Source organism: Momordica charantia (assembly GCF_013281855.1).
Source record: "Momordica charantia cultivar OHB3-1 chromosome 5 unlocalized genomic scaffold, Mcharantia_2.0 BLBB01000005.1, whole genome shotgun sequence".
NCBI classification, from domain to species: domain Eukaryota; kingdom Viridiplantae; phylum Streptophyta; class Magnoliopsida; order Cucurbitales; family Cucurbitaceae; genus Momordica; species Momordica charantia.
The window spans coordinates 8190102-8209763 of NW_028275163.1; the positions used below are offsets into that span (position 1 = coordinate 8190102).

The window sequence follows — 19662 nt, forward strand, 5'->3', positions numbered from 1 at the left end:
TCATTCAAGACAAAAGCATCAATTATGGATTTCAAGTTCATGCTACATTAAATGAGGCGTTACAAAACTCTTGGTTTGCTGATTTAATATTTATTTTCAGATTTATGGTGTATTTTTAAGTATTTTAAGTTTTAAGACTTTCCATTTACTTTTTAATTTACATTTAGTTAATGGTTGTTTATGGCATTGATGGAGTTAAGTGTTCCAACCCTTCACATGCCTATATGTTCTTTTAAGGACTATTTTAAAGGCTAATATAGCCATGTATGTCAGCTTTGAAAGGATAGAATATAGATTTGAAGATGTAATGAAATGAGCCTTTGAGCCTTTCTTTTAGCCAAGAGCTAATGTATTTTGCAATCTAGTGATAGCTTGCATGTTTAGGATCATTCAAGTGAGGCTTGATCTATCTTGCTTGTGGAGTGATTCGGATCTCAAACAATGAGCGAGTTTTCTTGCCTTGAGATATTTGATCATCAAGGTAATCCGGTTTTTACTTTCCTTGGGTTGATTCCTTAGTCGGTTTCGGGGTTTTTGGGATTGTGTTCTATGGGTCTTGTTCGTTAACAAGGTTCTTAGATCCAACTCTCAAGGGTTTCTTAACATCTTGTGTTTTCATTTCTTTCATTTCCATGAGTAGCTAAATTGTTTATTCAACCCTCCTACGAATGTTTTAGTTCTTCTATTTTAAATTACATTTATCAGTGAGCACGACGTTTTACGCTCTCTTTGCTTATCTTGATTGATATAATTATTCTAGTTGATTTTCTTGTTGGTCATTTGTTTAAATCACATTAGTTTGAATTTAATTCTAAAAAGGTTAAAAGTCAAATGGATTTTATCAAGGTAAAACGGGAAGTTACTTAGAAATAAGAACTAAAACAAAATCCTAGACATAGGCTCTCTTACCCGTTAAAAGTAAGTTGAGATTTGATTTATTTAGAATTCTAGAGTTGCATAGATATATGTAAACACTAGTCTAAGCTTCTAAACAAACCAAATGAGGTATAGAATAGGAGTTGAACCAGTTTGCAGAAATTGAACTTAATTACGGGCACACTTGATAGGTGTAAATGCATCTTTTAGAACTAAATCTTAGTAGGAGGTTGGCTTTTTGATCTTTGTGTTTTTAAATTGTGTTTCCCAACATATTCACCAAATTTTTATCCCAAACCCGATTGCTCATTTAAGCAGTTTACAAATTCATTTTTAAAAGAAAACTAGCCCCTGTGAAGACGAACTTGGAATATTTCCATATTATTACATGTGACAGTCTACATTTTGTAGCAGAAATTGCTTACCGCAAGTGTACGGGTCAAGCTTTAATAAAGTGGTAAGTCAATACCGATATCGTCCTCTAGATTGAGTTTCTAGATCACTTAAGTACCACAGATACAATCACTCAATTTTATTCAAAGAATCAAAATCAAATTGGAGAATATAATCAAAGAAAATAAACATGCAATAACAAAGATAAAAACAATGGGGAGAAAGGTCCTAGGGAATTGATTTCACCTATTGAATCTATGAACCAACTACTTAATTAATCAAAGATTGAACGAATTATTAATTCTATAGGCCAAGAACTCTCAAATCTCAACTGCCTCTCCCGACGCAAGCTAATTCTCCTTACCAATTATGAAACCAATATCTCTATCTAGTTTTTAGAACAAGTAAAGGCTTTATTGAACAAGTCTTTTAACGACCTCTAAAAAACTTCTAAATCTCCCGATCTTAAAACCCCTTTAGTTATGCATCACAGTTCTAACTCTAAATCATTTCTCCGAGCGTAAGATTTCAAGTCTAAAATCAATCAATCTATGGCCAGTAGATTCAAGACGTTAAGCATAGAGAAGCATAAGTAGAACATTCATAAACATTCAATCAAGAAAACTAAACAATCAATGCATAAAGTTTAATGGCTACATCAATCCCTAAGATAAGAGATTTAGCTTCTCATATTCAATGGAAAACAATAAAATCACAATGAGAAGTCCATAACAAAACTAGAAAAACCAAGGGAAAGGAGAAGAAACTATGTTCCGCGTGTCAATCGTTCGTTCCCGAAGCAACCTCCACGATCCCGAGCCTTGAAATTCACTTTTCTAAGCTCTGATCTCCAATGGTCTCATTGCCCTCCAAATTGACCAAAAATGCAAACTGCCAAAAAACCTCTTCCAAACTCCAATTCTCCAATGTGAGAATCCCCAAAAATCCTAAAAAACGACGCATTCATATTTTACTCATGTAAGGCCATCGCTACAGCGCTATGGCGCCATTAGTGAGCACCATGGCACTGTCCCAAAATTGTGATAGACTAGCAAGTTCGTAGCGCCGTGGCGCTACAAGACATCGTTGCGGCGCTGTCATCACGGAAAGAGGCCCAAGCTTTGTCTGCAGGCGCCATGACGCTGTGTACTGGCGCTGTGGCTCTGCTTCTTCGGAAATTTGCTCTCAATTCTGATCTGCAGGTGCCATGGCACTACATGATGGCGCTGCGACGCTGATGTGGCTGAATTAAGCTCCTCTTTTTCACTCTAGCTTTCCTCTCAATTGATTGCTTATGCTCCAATTCTTTCTAATGGCTTGATCCTATAAAAACATCAGCTATGCATGTAAATAAGCCATAAATGACCGGAAATTGTTAAATAATTTCCACCTGAATATCATGAAATGTGGTGTATAAAGTACACTATCACACTTGCACTTACCCTCATGCTATCAAGCAGAGGTGCAACATCAATCCCTAAGATAAGAGGTTTAACTACTCACATCCAATGTAAAACAATAAAATCTCAATGAGAGTTCCATAACAAAACTAGAAAAATCAAGGGAAAGGAGAAGAAACTATGTTCGACGTTTGTCCGTCCCCTTCCAAACTCCTCCATCTCGACGGCTGCACAACCCTATTTTTATAAAAAGTTGTCGCGGTAGTGTCATGGCACTACACACAGAGCCATGGCGCTACGCTATTCACAAAACGCGAAATTTAAACTTCGGAGCACCGTGGCGCTATCTTCTCGGGTTTTTGGCTTCAAATATTGTTGTTATTCCATCTTGGTCACTTTGATTATGATTTTTCTCTCATTTTGATACAAATATGTCTCGTTTCCTCCCGATACTTTATTCCTGCAAATATACTTATGTGCTTAAATTTGTCATGAAGAAACAAAAACTAACAAATAATTTCAATATAAATCTCATGAAATGTAGCTCACAAAGTGTGCTATCAGTACTGTCACTCGAATGAGTTCTTGGAAGCTGAGGTGGGGTGGAATCCGTCATTCATTTGGCGCAGTCTTGTTTGGGGGCAAAATCTTTTGTAAGAAGGCGCTCGGTGGCGGATCAGAAATGGGGACAGTGTGAGAATCTATGGTGATAAGTGGATCCCTAATCAACCCCTTTTAAAAAAAAAATCTGCCCCTCGGCTCCATGTAAGTTCTAGGGTCAGTTGTCTAATTGATCCTGAGACGGCTCAATGGCGTAGGAATTTGATTCTGGAATCGTTCGCTCCAGGTGAAGCGAAGAGCATTCTGTCTATTCTGATTGGAAGGGATAGGGTGAAGATAGGCTTATTTGGCACCATGAGAAAACTGGTATATATACTGCCAAGAGTGGCTATAGAAGGGCTCTGATGCAGCAACCTTGTTATGAAGCTTCGGCATCAGATATGGATAGTATGATGGCTTGGTGGAAAAAATTATGGCAGTTGAAGCCTTCCAAGCAAAATTAAGATATTTTTTTGGCGGCTTTGTCTTGATAGGTTGCCAACGGGAGAAAATCTTACAAAAAGGGGGGTGGATGTCCCTAATTGCTGTTATTTCTGTGGAAGGAAAGGAGAAGATGCTTTTCATTTGGGCGTGCAAGCACTCAAAGAAAAGGTGGGCTACATCTAAATTTGCTAATCTTGCAGATAGGATGAGCTATTACAATAATGTCCGTCTCTTGCTTCGGGATTGGCATGATCATTTGGATGAAGTGGATTTTGAAGATCTAGTCGTTTTTCTTTGGGGGATTTGGTTTTAGAGAAATTTGATGGCTTTTGGTCCAAATAGAGAATCAGGGAAGGAGGATTTAGTTGATCTCAACGAATGGACAGAAGCTTATCTATCAGTTTACAGAGCAGCAAATTCAAACCCCTCCCTCCCCTGAGGACTTTTCGAATGAAGTCAATGAAAATCAGAGTACTAATTGGACTCCTCCTGATGCTGGGGTTTTCAAAATCAACACTAATATGCATCTTTTTCCCTATCAATCTAAATGCTGGGTTAGGAATTGCTATCAGAAATCACAGAAGTCAGGTCATGGCGATGAAAACAAAGTACCTGGAAAATGTTCTAACGGTGGATGAAACGGAAGCGCATGCGGCGGCAGAGGGCTTCGGCTGGCGACGGAGGCCGGTTTGCACAATCTTCAGCTGGATATTGATTCCACGTGGGGTTTTCGCCTTCTTCAACGGGAGGTGGAAGACCTATCGGAAACTGGGGTTATAATTCGTTTTGCAATAAATTCGTTGCCTACCCATGTAAGGAGTCTGCAAGAAGATCTGGTTTGGATAGAGGAGTGGCCTTCGGAGATGGAAGCTCTGTTGGAGTCGGAATGCTTGGCTAATCTATTTTAATTTTGTCTGTTTTATCTATTTCGTTTCAAAAAGAGAAAAAAAAAAAAAAAAACTTAAATATGATTTAATGGTTAGAAAAGTCTTTTGGGTAAGTTCGAATCTTTACCTATAATTATAATATATTCATCTAAATAAACAAACATGAATGTTTCAAAACAAAAACAAACATGAATAGTAGGAATTTATTTATATAACAAATATAAAATACAATGGGTCTTTAGGAATCAATCAACATTAACAAATCAAAAAATAAAAAATAAAATTTAAACCTCTGCAATCTAATTCTAAACTTGATTCTCTATCTTTTGAAATTAAATAAAAAATATAGTTTGGAATCAAATAAAAAATATAATAGAATCAATCATTCTATTACAGTGTTCATCAAGTTTTGTTGGTTTATCGTTGTTGCTGCTATCATTTTGATCTTATATGATCGTTTGATTTGGAGCTTCTCTCGATTCTAATTTTATATCTTTTTTCTATACATAACCTATATTTTAAGGTCAATTGTACTTATTGCAGGCCATAAATCTACTGGCCAGTGTGAGATAGTTTCCATACAAGTTAATAAAAAATAGTGGCCTTTTGGTCATAGAGATTTTTAAGAAGAGATGTCTTAGTTGAAGACCAATGGATCAGTGCTTCTAGTTAGTTGGAATAAACGTTATACAATTTTTATTGCTTCTACTTAGATTTTTCTTTTATTTATATTAAGAACTCGTATGAGAAACATTAATATATTAAAATTAAGTTTCCAATGTTTACGTTACTCAAATCGATGTTCTCGTTTTTGCTTCGTCAACCACTACTCACGCAAGTGTTTCTTTCTAAGACGAGACACTTCCCTATCGATGCATTTTTACATCCTACAGTGTCGGTAGTTCACTTAACCCCATTCATTTTCTACTTTTAACCTAGCCATGATACATCACTACTTTTATTCCTACATCAAAAAACCATTTTTAAAACCAACCCTAATTAACTTCAATAAAACAATAAACAAATTTGTTAAAGTGAAATCCAAACCAAACCTTGCAAAAGTCAAGCGTCCATACCCACTCCCCCAAGAGGGTGAAGATTCTCATTGGATTCGGATCCAACAAATTCCGGATAAGACCCGACCCGGATCCGTATTTTTCCGGGTCGACGGTGAAACAAAAAGGTAAAGTTGTGTTCTTTTTTCATTTTTCCACTCCCAACTCTCTCCAGTACCTACTACTCGCTTTTACGCCCACAGGGAGCCGGTAATTCTCCTCCCGGCTCTTTTCGGGACTCCGCCACCGCCATTTTTTCCAATTTAGGGCCCCCACACCCTTCAATTTCCCGGCCGATCGGCTCCCAGAACCATGTCCGGGTGCTCCCACTGCTGATTTCGAAGCTCATGGTTGTGTAATTCCACGCTACACGGAGTTGTTCAATGGGTTCGTCTTCTTCAGGTGTGTCCCCTTTGAACTGGGTCGTTTTCTGTTTGTTTGGCTAGGAGAAAAATGGGTTTCTTTTACTGTCTGTTTTCTGCTTTGTGAAGCTCGATTTTGGTGGTATGTGGTTGGTTGAGCTCTTCTTATTCTTTTTCTGAAATTATTTTGCGCGTGGGAGTCCTGTTTCTCATGGATTAGTCATTCGAAGGTGCTTGGAATGTGAATTTGTCAGAGCTCTAAAAGGTTGCCATGTGTTAGGAGAGAGATTCATGTGTTAGTTCTGATTGTTTAGGGTTTCTGAATTGTGATTTTTCTGCATTAATTTGTTATCTGTTTATGTCGATCGGGAATTTGTTAAGGATTGACATATTGAATAACGGTCATATTTTAGAGATACTGCATAATGCGTGTTGTATGGTTTTATGTTGTAATATGTACATGATGTGTAGCATGGGAATATTAACCTTTTAAACTCGAAATTTTTTTAAGAAAATAACTTTTTGATCTTCACATTGAATGGACAGCATTCCTTTTAAAACCTACAATACAATTTGAATAGTCCACTCCATCAGATTGTGAAGTTCAGATTTTGCAGTTGCATTAAGAAAGTAATTCCTTTTGTGTGCTGGGTGTTTGGAATGGCATCTATAACATTTTGGTTCTTGTGTTGAACTCCATAAGATTGGTTGATGTTTTCTGCAAAAAGATTGCTATATGAGGCTGGAAAGTATAACTATTGAATTGTATATATGGATAATATTTGGAAATCTTAGCTGGTATGGTAATAGGTGAACGTAAACTTAAAATGGCTGTTATTTGTTTTCCTTTTATTGTTGGCTTTATCTTGTGTATACGGTTTCTTGTCTAATTTAGAAGAATCCTCCGCTTGAAGGTTGTACTGGCATATTTAATATGCTATAGAGCTGTTTCCACGAACTCAACACATTACAGTTGGGGATTTTGCGTATGTAATGTTTCCTGAAGGCTAATGGAATAATGAGCTGCTCTTATACTGTAAGCTATCCGAATGGTAGGTCTGCTTTCCTTGAAACATTATTCAATGTGTAGCATAGCTGTAGACATAGGGGGTTAGTGGTGTACTAAAATGGAGTACACTATACCTGTTTAACTAATTACATTGTAAATTTTATTCTTCAGTGCTTTATTCTTTTCTCAAGCGTGGCTAAAATTTAATATTTGGAACGCTGCCATAGCCTTTTTGTGTCTGGCATTTTTCATGTAAAAATTCAATCATCTTTAGTACTACCTAGGTCCTTTGCATTGCTATTGTGCTTCCTCAAATTTAGTATTGACTTTTATAAAAGATATATACCCATTTTGATAAACTATAAACTAGTTGGAAGTTTTGTAAGGTTTGCTGTTTGGTGAACTACGTTTGATGTAGAATTGGTTGGAGGAATTTCTCAAAGATTTTTTTGTAGTTACCGTTCTATTCTATCAATTTTGACCAATGTTGCAATTTTTTTTATGCTTACACCTTTAGGCTCACCTTGGGACGTGACTCAATTCTTGTCTCTTATGGTTAAAAAGACCATCTTTAACACATTTTACACTAATTATGAATATAATATCAAACTGTTAAATTGCATAAAATCAATAAATTTAAGCTTTTGGATTATGGCATTTGTGTGGCAATATAATATTGCACTAGAATTTGACAAGGACAATCTAAACATTTCATGATTCCATCTCGTGTTAAGGAATACATAATTCCTCGGTATAGTGGCATATGCACTGCTGAATGCTGGTTGTTACCTTATTGCAGGTAATATGTGCCACTGGTTACTATTGTTTGTCATCTGTATATCCAATTTTCATGATGGAGTTGCCTTACCAACTGTCGTTCAGCATAAACTTGTTTCTTCCACAAGGGAGCAGGCTCAGTCACCTAGTACTAGTAGTGTGGTTTTTGATCCTATACAGATATCACCTGCAGTTATCCCTCAATACCCATATCCCAGTGAATCTTTGCCTCCAATGTATCCAACTTTTCCTACCAGATATGACCCAGTTTTAACTGGAAGATGTCCTGTAAATTTCTCCGCTATATCAAATGTCATGGACAAAACAGCATCAGATTGTTCGCAGCCTATGGCAGCACTTGTAGGAAATGTTATTTGCTGCCCACAACTAAGTAGCCTGCTCCATATCTTCCAGGGTTTCTATGGATTAACTTCTGATCAGTTGGTTCTGCAAGATGCAGTTGCTAATGATTGTTTTTCAGATATCATTAGTATCTTAGCCAGCAGAGGAGCCAATGAGACGATACCCTCTCTTTGCTCTGTAAAATCTTCCAATCTCACTGGTGGGTCATGTCCAGTGACGGATGTCGTGACATTTGAAAAATCAGTTAATGTTAGCAAATTATTGGATGCATGTGATACTGTTGATCCTCTCAAGGAGTGTTGTAGACCAATATGTCAGCCTGCTATCATGGAGGCTGCACTTCAGATATCTGGAAGGCAATTTTCTACTGATACAAGCACTAATGTGGGAGGGGGGCCTAATCATATTGATTCACTAAATGATTGTAAAAGGGTCGTTTATTCATATATTTCTAGGAAACTCTCCTCAGATGCTGCCAACACTGCATTTCGAATATTATCTGCCTGCAAAGTTAACAAAGGTTTGATGTTTATCAGTGTTATCTATTTGATCTTTATTTCTCCACTGGGGTTCTTCTATATATTTATTTGACCAGATAATTTTTAAGTATTTGAATTCCATTTTATGGGATGTACAATGTAAGAGTAGAGAAAATTTCTGCATATTTCTCACACCTGCAATCTGTCAAATTTTTGGTGGTAACATATTTAATTTTTTTTTTTTAAAGACTTTCTTGGAAATGAAGCGTATGGTAATATATCGAGTAGTTCTTCTATTTTATTTGATTAATGCAATGCATGTGATCCAGTTTATGCGCTTTATGTTTTGAATTATTAATATCAACTAATATTTGTTGGTTGTGCCTTTTTTTTACCGTTATTAGATATGTCGTTCTTAAATAGAGATTATCAAACAGAACAATGAGAGTTTGACCCTTAAACACGAGCTGTGGCAGAAGCTCCCTTTTCTCTGTAATTCTAAATATTCGTGTAAAGAGTTGATTTTCGTTACTTTTAGATACAGTATATAGGTTGAACAATTATTTCTTTTATTGTTCTTTAATTCTTCTCAAAAGGAAAAACGAAAAAGAAAGAAAAGCACAATTAAAGCATGGACCTGGATATTTCTTTGGCTGTTTAGAGAAATGTACATCCATAGAGCAACCTGTTATGTGTCCCGAATTCAGCTGATTGACCATTTTCTTATAATCTTCTTCCCCTTTCCTTCTCACAGAATCTGCATGTCAAAGTTTAAACTATCACTTTACCTTCCTTTATTTACTACTCCCTGCTTTCTTATCTGAAATGAGTATTGTCTGTGCACTGTGCAGTTTGTCCTTTGGATTTCGAGCAGCCTGCAGAAGTAATTAAAGATTGCCGCAACGTTGCTGCTCCTAGTCCTTCATGCTGCAGCTCATTAAATACTTACATCGCAGGGGTCCAAAAGCAGATGTTAATTACAAACAAACAAGCTATAATCTGTGCAACAATGTTTGGATCCATGTTGCGAAAAGGTGGGGTTATGGCAAATGTTTATGAGCTGTGTGATGTTGACTTGAAAGATTTCAGCATCCAAGGTAATAATGGTACTACATTGCTAATCTGATTTTCCTCCATCATCACTTCTAGTTATCTAACGTTCCAATTTATTATGTGCAACTGCATGGCATCTGGAATACAGCCTACGGACAGCAAGGTTTGCCATTCTGCTCCGTTTTGCAACTTTTTTCTTATTTTTGTTATTTATCATCTCTCTCTCTCTCTCTCTCTCTCTCTCTCTCTCTCTCTCAATGAACCTATGAATGGCTTTGCTTGTTGTTTCCATTATTCAGTTAAACTTATTGCACTTAAGCTTTGGCAGGAAATTAGTGATGTAGCAGTTAGCAAAATCTCCTCCTCCCTAACATGCATTACATCATGTTGGTTATTCTTTCATTTTTCTCAATGAAAGTGAGGTTTTTCATAATTAATAAGATTGCTGGTTCTTGCCGAGATCAGAAAATGTGAAGTTCAGAAATATTTCCTTGTAAACTTGTATTGAGCCAAGAGATTTCATAAAAAGGAGAAATTCATCAGAGATACAATTGAATGAAACTGCCATTAATAAAAGGCACATCGTAGGGCACCCCATTCCTCATCTGAAGTAATATTTGAAAGATTGAATCTTCAATCTTTTTTTTCTTTTGTTGCTTTTTGGCTCCGTTTGGCTTGGACTTTCTTTGTTTGTAGTTCCCTCGTGAAGTTAAAGTTGTTCTTTTCATAAAAAAGTATTTGAAAGATTGAATGGCGTAAAAGCTAATTAAATGTTAGGGAATTTGTGGTTGTGCTTCAATGCATTTCAATGGAGTCACACTATCTGCTTCTGTTTTTTTAATCAAATTTTAAGGGATTATTGCATTGCAAAAATGTGTGTTGAAAATTTATGTCTTGATCCTATTCCGAATTTCAGGATGTCTTCTTCGCAGCCTGCCTTCGGATGTGGTATTCGATAACTCAACAGGCTTTAGTTTTACTTGTGATTTGACTGATAACATTGCAGCACCATGGCCTTCATCATCCTCAATTTCGACATTGTCTCTCTGTGCGCCTGGTAATTGATTGAAAGAGATTTATTTTACCATGTTGCTTATTTTCACCTATAAGTTTGTCAAGTCGGTTAGTTCGACATTGTCTCTGACTTCTCTTACTTGCACAGAGATGTCATTGCCTGCACTACCAACATCAGAGACTAAGAAAAACCATGGTGGGTGCCATTGTTATAGGGAGTTTTTCTTTGTGAACTATTGTGTTTATGATAAGCTAAAAGAGGGGGAGACTGGCTGCTGCAAAATAAAAGAGAAAAAGGAATTTAGGGTTTTATAAATTTATATATATAACTCGGTTCATTTCAGATTTTTTCGATTTCTTTTATAAAATGACTGAACCAAACCAAAATTTTTTTGGTTTTCTCAAATCTAAAACCTGGAACTTCAATTTTTCATCATGTGGAGAAGGATAGGATACAAAGTAGTTAGAGCCATACTTTGTCTCAGAGGAATGTGAAGGTTATCTTGTCTAGCAATAAAATTGCAATGGCCTTGATTTCAAATATTCCTGCTCCTCTAGGAAGATCCTTTCATCTGTTTTGATCTTAAAATAATAAAAAGGTAAAAACACCTAAAAGCATTTCAAAGTGGCTCTTAGAGAGGCACTTAAATAATGCTTCTTTCAAGTACTTCACTTCTCTCGAAACTTATCCCAAACTCACTATCGAAAAATTTTGAGCTTAGGATGACTTTGGAGAATAGAGCCGTTTCAAAAGTGTTTTCAACGTTTTAAAAGTCATACCAAACTCACTCAGTGTTTGAGATTTAGGGGAATGCTATGCTTGTTGTTTAGAATTTGGAGATTTGATTTGATTGTGTTAGTTGCTTACATTTCTCATTTTGATGGTAATGGCTGAGTTAGTTTGTGTGAAATGGTATTAATGTGCAGGCCAGCGTGAGGAAGGATTGGATTTCCCAATGCCCATTTTTTTATTTTTTATTATGGTCAGTGCATTTTTGTACTGAGTTAGATTTAGATGATGATGATGTTCTGTGTTGTTCAATTCTGGGGGCATCTTTGGGAACTTTACAATGGATTTTTGTATGTATATTTTGAGTCTCTTGTGTATAGTAGTAGCTCTTTCTTCTTCTCTTCTCTCTCTCTTCCCTCTCTTGAAGAGGGTTGTGTTGTTGCAGACTGCAGGTTATAAATATCATCCATTTTTGAAGAGTACCATCTAAATCTCGTTTTCTGTGGTAAAGACGTTTTGATGAGATCTGGTACATTAGTGTTGGTATAATCATGTACCTACAAATATCTTCAACTGATTTTGTTGAAAACAATTTTTCTGACTTTTGGAAATTTATGATTTTAGGTGAAGAAATCAAAGGTATGTGTTTAGTAATGCATATGTTTCTTGTTTTCGTTTTTCATTTTTAAAACATCTTTTAAATTATATATATCCTATTTTCTCAAAAGTTTAAATAAATGAAATTGTGGAATATAAATATAAATCTTAATGATATTTATGTCTGAATGTAAACTTTGGTTTGGAAGCTAACCGACATATCCTCCGGTCAAGAAGATTGAGCCTTTGGCTTTGGATTTGTGAACAAATAAGATTGTGCTTGGTGATTTGAAAATAAGGAATTTAATGAAATATTTTTTAAAATGGATTTGAAAATTGAATATCAATCTAAAATATTATTTTGTTACTTATATAGGTAGTTATCAATTAAATATTTAGTTTAGACTAAAATTTTATTAATAATAGAGTGAAATGTTATTAATAATAGGATAATTGCAGTAAAATATGTATTTTAAAAAATGTCACAACCTTTTTAAAAATTCAAAAATTTTATTTTTTAACTTTTTATTATTTTGATTGTACCCTTACGATATCTGATGTCTCATGTAGATCTGTATCATATACATTATCAGATGTATGTATTATACTTCTAATATATATATCTGATATAACTCTAATTTAAGATATATTAAATATATTTGTAACTAATATAAAAAAGTATAAGGTAAAAAAGTATAAGGTAACTAATATAACACACATGTATCATAATTATATTAGTAGATATCATTGTCATATCAGAGGTATATCAGTGGTAAATTAGAAGCATATTAAGTATATATCAAATATATATCAGTGTTATATTAGTGGTAAATTATATAACCATATATAAAAGGTTATATAAGTAGATATCGTAGTTACATTAGTAGTATATCATTAATTAGAGACACATCAAGTATATATCACAGATATATAAATGTTGTATCGACGTGGTAAATCAATGGTTATCATACGTATATCAGTTGTAAGCCATGTTAAAAGTTTAGTAGATATCATAATTATATCAGTAGTAAATCAATTGTATATCATTATTATATCAGTGGTATATCAGAAACATATATCAGCAGTCAGATATATTGCAGATATATTACATATGTATACCAGATATATTGCCGAGTAAAGTTGTAATTTTAAAATTGAACCTCCGTTTTTTGTTGAAAAAAATGTTATATTTGAAAAATCTAAATGTGGTTGCTATTTTACTTATTTTCCTAAATATTTTCGACATATTTGCAACAAGTATCTTAACATATATGTTATAAATTTTATATAATTATTTTTCAGAAAATATTATATAATTTAAATATATTATGTTTTATACCTCTTATATTAATAAAAATGAAATCAATTTATAACCTGAAATAATATATAGTTTTTATTTTTTTAATGTAATTCTAAGTTTTAAAGTTTTAAATTCAAACTCTAAATAAAAATGAGGGTTTAGATAATAGAATCTAAAAAACAGTTTTAAAAAATAAATATGTGAAATAGATATTTGATTAAGTGAATCTAAAACTAAAAAAACAACACTAAAATTCTTTACAAATTTAATCTTCCATATTCTAGTTTTTTTTAATAATCTTTTAGTTAGAATATATGTATATTAAACAAGAGTAGTTCGAAGGCCAAAATTTTAAATGTCGATAAAGATAGAAATGTCTATCAATAGATATTTCAGAAAAATTATAAATAAAAAAATTCATAACAAATAAACATATTTAATATAAATATCATGTACCAAGTTGGACCAAGCTGGACCAAGTTGTTTTTAAAATAATCCTGAAAAAGAAAAACAAGTAGAAATAGCTAATAAGTTAATATTGTCTTGAACAAAAAAAAAGGCTTGAATTTTAATAGTCTCCAATAACATGTAATTTTTGTCTTTTTAAACGTGTAATTTTATTATTTGTCATTCATTGAAATTCGTTCTATTATCAATTATCATCGCTTTGAGCACTATAATATTAGTTCAAATTAAAAATTTCTTACTGAAAGTATAGAAATGCAGAAATATGTATCAATATTCAAACGCATTTAAAAAATTAATTAATAAAACATTTAAAATTACATTACAACAATATCATAAATATCTAATATTTTTGAATTCAAATTGAACGTCAATATCAATATCAATCTAATAGTTAGTTTATTTATATAAAAATCTAAAAATGGAGTTACAATTAAATTAAACTAATTTACAAATAATAGTTATTATATTATAAGTATAAGCATCTCTTATGATTGGAGAGGCATTTCTTAACATAATACAGAATTTCTTGTAGTTATTTGAAGTTATATTTTATTAAATCATTTAAAGCTCTCATTTTAAGTCTTGAATAACATTCATTTTTCAAGTTTTAAATTGCCCATCTGAGACTATGTAAAAGAACCAAAAAAAAAAAAAAAAAAGACGTAAACATAACCCAACTAGTTAAAAGCATATATCTTCGACCTTCCTACCATTGTTGAACTCAAAAAAAAAAAAAAAAAAACCCTTACAAAACAATGGTCCTCTGCTCCATTACACTAAATACAACCTTATTATAAATGCAAAATTCAGAGAGTTTTTTTTTTTAAAGATAACAAGTTTTTAATTTTTATTTGCACAGTTGAAAGTCCTCTCTTTTTCCTTTGTTTTATCCATCAATAATTATAAAACACCAGACACCGAGGAAAAGAAAAAGAAAAGAAAAAGAGACCGAAATCGAGACACCCAAAGAAGAACCAGTAAAATCAACTTATATTTCAGGTCAAAGAAAGCTAAATTCATATCTATGGTGAACTTATTCAGATTCCAGCACAAAGAATACGATTGAAGCCGATGACGATGCCCCGACAGTTTTAACCTGAGAATCTCTGTGGCTGCATCCTGCCAATACAAGCTTGGATCACATCTCAATTCTCTGTTCTATTATAATTTTCCAGCATCATTTTTCCATTTGCTCTTGGAAAATAACCTGTAATGCAGTAATCAGACACAACGAGCTGCATAGATTGTGATTGACTAACTACATAGCCTTGCCTTGACGAATGGGGAAATGAAACTTTTTTACCTTTCAATATCAAGTAACTTTGTTCGTTTACTTAACGAGGATCGTTTGTCCACACATTATCCCACGAACCTTCAGGAGCGGCCTTCGGCCCCTCGATCAAGTTCTGACCTTGATGAGGATGGGGAGCTCCGGGAAGAGGAAGCCCATCAGGGCCTATATGTTGAACCTTCCTAGGTTTGGTTTTAATCCCAAGCAGTCTCAAGACGAATCTAGCAAGCTCTCCATATAACATACCGGAGCGGTCAAAAAGCTGTCACAAAAATAATTCATTGTAAATCTAGGATAGATGTCAGTTTCTATAATAAAGAAGTCAAACCACAAACATCTACTGCTCAAGATAATAACTTCTGTTGTCAAACCTTTACAAAGTTATACCTAATTTAGAATTAACTTTCACTCCTGTATTTCATGTTTACACCTTGAAAATTACGAGTCCGTTGGGTAATGTTCTCATTTATTGTTTCTCATTTCTCAACCTAAGTGTTTAGTACCTGCATCCAATTTTCTCATTTCTAATTTTTGAGGAACGCAAGTGTTTGTGATAACTGCTTCTGATTCTCATTTCTTATTTTCAAGAAAACGTTTCCAATGTAAAAATTTGAAAACAACAAAATCTTGTTCCTGTTTTTATTTTTTAGTTTTCTAAAAGACATAGATAAAAGCATTATTTCGTCATTGTTTACTTATAAAATATATAATAAATATCAAAAAAATAAATATAACACAAAAATTTTGAATATTTAATTTGAAAAATTAATTTGCATATAGAACTTCTACTTTATTTTTTTCTTTTCTTTTTTTCAAATAGTAGAGAACAAGAAAGTTAGCAAACATCGTTTCTGTTTCTTTTTTAAGTACAAAAGAAAAAAGAAGAAACAAAAAACAGAAAACATGAACTTCACCAAACGGCCCCAAACATCTACAACCACTAACGTTGTTTTTATAGTCTTCAACAGTGGATCTTAAACAGGACTCATTCTTGCTGATGGTCAGTATAATCCATGAAACTTTTATAGGGGGCATTCAAGGGGGGTAAAGTCAAAGGGCACACCTGAAGTAGTGCAGTCATGAACATATGGAAGGCCTGTGTGTTTTGGTCGATAAGGATAGATATTCGGCCAAAGAAGTTTACGACACCCTGCATCTGCACAGAAGAAAAAAGGAGAGAATTCAGGAGTTGAACCTCGAGTACTTTACAAATATTCTTTTTTACAGAACATGGGAACAATTCTTTTTTACAAATATTTATAATCTTAGTTGAAAAAGCAGAGAACACCCATAATTATCATCAATTCATCCTTAAAGTCATGAAAATAAGAAATTTTAAAAAGTAATTAGATGAAAGTAAACACTTCCAGAATCGAACTATCAATTGTTCAAAAGAATAAAGCATGGTTTAAGAACATACTTGGAGCAAAAGTGTTGCCACGTACAAAAATCGATTTCAAATAATAACAATGGTGACGATAACAGAGATTAGTAGTTAGTAGATTGCTTACCACTCGCAGAAATGACATCCAAAATCCCGGTGGAGATGAGGGAGGACCGTATGGGTCATTTGGATCTTGCCCGCCATAAGGACCACCCATCCCCATTCCATAACCATTCATTGGACCTCCAAAACCACTATTATACATTCCACCACCATACATACCAGAATTTCCATACATACCAGAAGATCCATAAAGTCCACCATAACCTCCTCCTCTATACATGCTGTTACCATACATTCCACCACCATACATTCCTCCGGTTCCATAAGAAGAACCGTACATCCCAGAACCGTAAAGAGAATTGTTCATGGTTGAAGTTGAACCATAACCTGCATTGAGTACAACAAAAAATAACCTCACAATCCAAGGAAGAATATCATATAGTACAAGGGAAAACATACATCAGTCATAAAGGGGAACATAAAATTTAAATCATAACCTCCGTAGCTGTTATTCCCATAGTTCTGATCCCAAGGCCTCGATGGAACAGGCCGACCGAGCGAATTCCGATTAACAGCAGTAGTCCTATCAGAACCAGAAACGATTTCTCCAGGTTTTGCAGTTCCAGAAGCCTCAACTACATCACTTGTATTTCCAGCTGATGGAGGTCTAAAAGGTGCTGGACCAGATGATCCCCCAACTCGCTCCCAAGGTTTCGGTGGAGGATTAGTAGCTGCAACAATGAGAACAAAAGAAAATTTCTAGAGTCCCAAAGCTGAGTAAGAATACCGCCATCACAAAGCAGCGAACGCAAATAAAGAGATCGCTTAAATCAAACGGTATTTTAAGATTATCCAGCGAAAACAAAATTAACTGGCGAGAGAAACAAACAGATTCCACTAATGGCAAGATAATTTTCCCCCTTCTCTGAGCATGAAAACATGATTGATTCAGATCATAATTTAGAGATTACAACTCAATTTCCAAGTATCGCATCATCAGACAATTTCTTGAACCCGAAAACCGGAAACAAGAGAGGTCACATAACTCAACTTCTTGGGCATTTACCAACAAGATAATCCAACCCTAAAACAAAGGAAAGCAAAGAAAGTACAATCTAAACTAGGGCTTTGTCGCCAGAAAACAAAAGGGTACGCGATTAAAACGCCAAAGTGGCAGCCCATGAAATTCCATCCACAACAAATTCAAGAATTCGACCAGAGAAAAGGATAGGCACAACCCCACCTCAAAAAACCCCCAATTGTTATGGGGAAAGGGAATTAAGAGACGAAAATGGAGATTTTGAAGAGCATAAGAAGATGGGGTTTGGAGAGAGGGATGAATCTGAACAAACCTGGAGGTTGAGGAGGGTTGGAATCCATGGAAATGGCAGAGAAAGTGCATCAGAATTGGGGAGAGATCAAAGTCTCTCTCTGTATTATGGGGAAATCTTGTTGCTAAGAAGGATCCATATCTATCCAGTCGGTTTCCTTTCAGCCTCCGCGGAAAGTATTCCAATTATCATTTCAACATTTCCATTTTTTTATAAACCCAATGAAGAAAACGTTCCTATCCTCTCAATTCTCTTTGTTTCTCTCTCTCCTCTCTTTTGGAGGGTCCCACCGTAATTTGGCATTTTTTATATCATATTCTTGCATTTCACGGCCTTTTTTGTTTTCTAATCCCATTTTTCAAAATACAAGTTTTCTAGGTATTTGTTGACACTTAGATATTAAATGACTTTACTGTTCCTCCACTGAATAAAGATGAGAGAGCAAGAGCGAGAGAGCGAGAGAAGAGAGAGAAGAGAGAGAGCGAGAGCAAAAAAGATCGAGAGATAGGAGAGAGAGACCGAGGGAGGGAGAGAGAGCAAGAAGAGATGGAGAGCCAGATAGTAGAGAGGTAGGTAAAGTTATTTGGTATACAGGCTGATGTCAACAACCATTTAAGAAAACATAGGTTTTGAAAAGAGTGACTAAAAAATAATACTTTCTTGGGAAAATGTCTATTTATTGCAATATCCTCATGATCTTTTGTTTTCTATGAATTTTTTTTATTCAAACTCACCACTTTTTTATCGGAGATGAAATATCGAGCTATATTTAAATTAACTTCGTAGCAATAGGATTGAACATTCAAATGAAACACAAATTTAGAACTAATTAATTAGTTCGTATAGATTAAAATTTATATTAAATTATATAAAACAGTAGTAATTTGGGTGGTAGATTTCAATTATGCTACTATGGTTTTAGAAATTACTACTTTCGCTAAAGTAAAACAATTTAGTCCTCTAAACTTTAGTTTGTAACGATCTAATCTCTGTACTCTCACATTGAGTATAATTTAGAAAATGATAGTCACACAATATCAATATTCTATGAAGGAATTCAGGCAGCGCATACGATTTTAACATTTTTTTTTTATCCGTGATCAATTGCGTCGAAGTTCTTAAATGGTAACAATTTAGCCTTGAACTTTAATATGTAATAATTTAGTCCATGTAATTTAAAGTTGGTAAAGATTTAATCCTTATCGTTAATTTTTTTTTAAGTTTCTTGCATGTATAGATTTATAAACTAAGGAGGGACCAAATATGTTTATGAATTAGAAAAATTAAATTGTTATATGACAAAATTTAACACTTAATTTTAATAAAATTTTTAACGATAGGGACTAAATTGTTACAAATTTTAAACTATAGAGACTAAATCGTTACAATTTAAGGTTCAGGGACTAAATTGTTACTTTAGGGAAAGTACATGGACTAAATCGTTACAAGTTAAAGTTGAGTGACTAAATTGTTATTTTAGTAAAAGTACAGGACCAAATGTGTTTTTTAACCTAAAAATTTTAATTATACCTTTCGTCTTTAAAATTGTTAATAAACAATCATTCTGTCAACCTTTCGATTAAAAATAAAATGAAAATATGACAAGGCAGGTAACGTGGTGGTGAGTTGAACCTACAAGAATATGAGTGTGCTTTCAATTATTCTCCTCTAACTTTGGAATATGTTTCAATTATACCACTATGTCTTTTTTACTCTTAAGGATTCCTTTGATAATATTCCTGATTCTTGTTTCCAACTTTTTTAAACAATCTAAGCATTTTGAAAC

The 19662-nt window shown here is 34.0% G+C and overlaps 2 protein-coding genes and 1 long non-coding RNA gene across 5 annotated transcripts; 1 reads left to right on the top strand and 2 right to left on the bottom strand.

The window, feature by feature from the left end:
* Positions 1–1858: 1858 nt before the first annotated feature.
* LOC111015225 (uncharacterized) lies at positions 1859–4685 on the bottom strand. Its single transcript, XR_002601999.2, has 2 exons — positions 4326–4685; positions 1859–3129 (listed from the first exon to the last, which is right to left on the bottom strand). It is a non-coding gene; the product is annotated as an uncharacterized LOC111015225 (long non-coding RNA).
* Positions 4686–5801: 1116 nt separating this feature from the next.
* On the top strand, positions 5802–11927 carry LOC111015202 (GPI-anchored protein). 3 transcript variants are annotated; one of them, XM_022290150.2, is made up of 8 exons: positions 5802–6057; positions 6913–7069; positions 7826–8686; positions 9497–9742; positions 9847–9861; positions 10615–10755; positions 10861–10908; positions 11640–11927. In XM_022290150.2, the coding sequence occupies exons 2-8, from the start codon at positions 7036–7038 to the stop codon at positions 11714–11716; spliced, it is 1422 nt and encodes a 473-aa protein (XP_022145842.1). In that variant the 5' UTR covers positions 5802–6057; positions 6913–7035; the 3' UTR covers positions 11717–11927. The 3 variants fall into 3 exon arrangements, with proteins under 3 accessions (XP_022145842.1, XP_022145841.1, XP_022145843.1); XM_022290149.2 differs by having other exon boundaries at positions 6932–7069; XM_022290151.2 differs by lacking the exon at positions 6913–7069.
* Positions 11928–14778: 2851 nt separating this feature from the next.
* PEX13 (peroxin 13) lies at positions 14779–18075 on the bottom strand. The gene is made up of 6 exons (XM_022290175.2): positions 17898–18075; positions 17043–17276; positions 16610–16932; positions 16162–16254; positions 15111–15360; positions 14779–15014 (listed from the first exon to the last, which is right to left on the bottom strand). Exons 1-5 carry the CDS (start codon positions 17923–17925, stop codon positions 15142–15144), a joined length of 897 nt encoding a protein of 298 aa, XP_022145867.1. The 5' UTR covers positions 17926–18075; the 3' UTR covers positions 14779–15014; positions 15111–15141.
* Positions 18076–19662: the final 1587 nt, after the last annotated feature.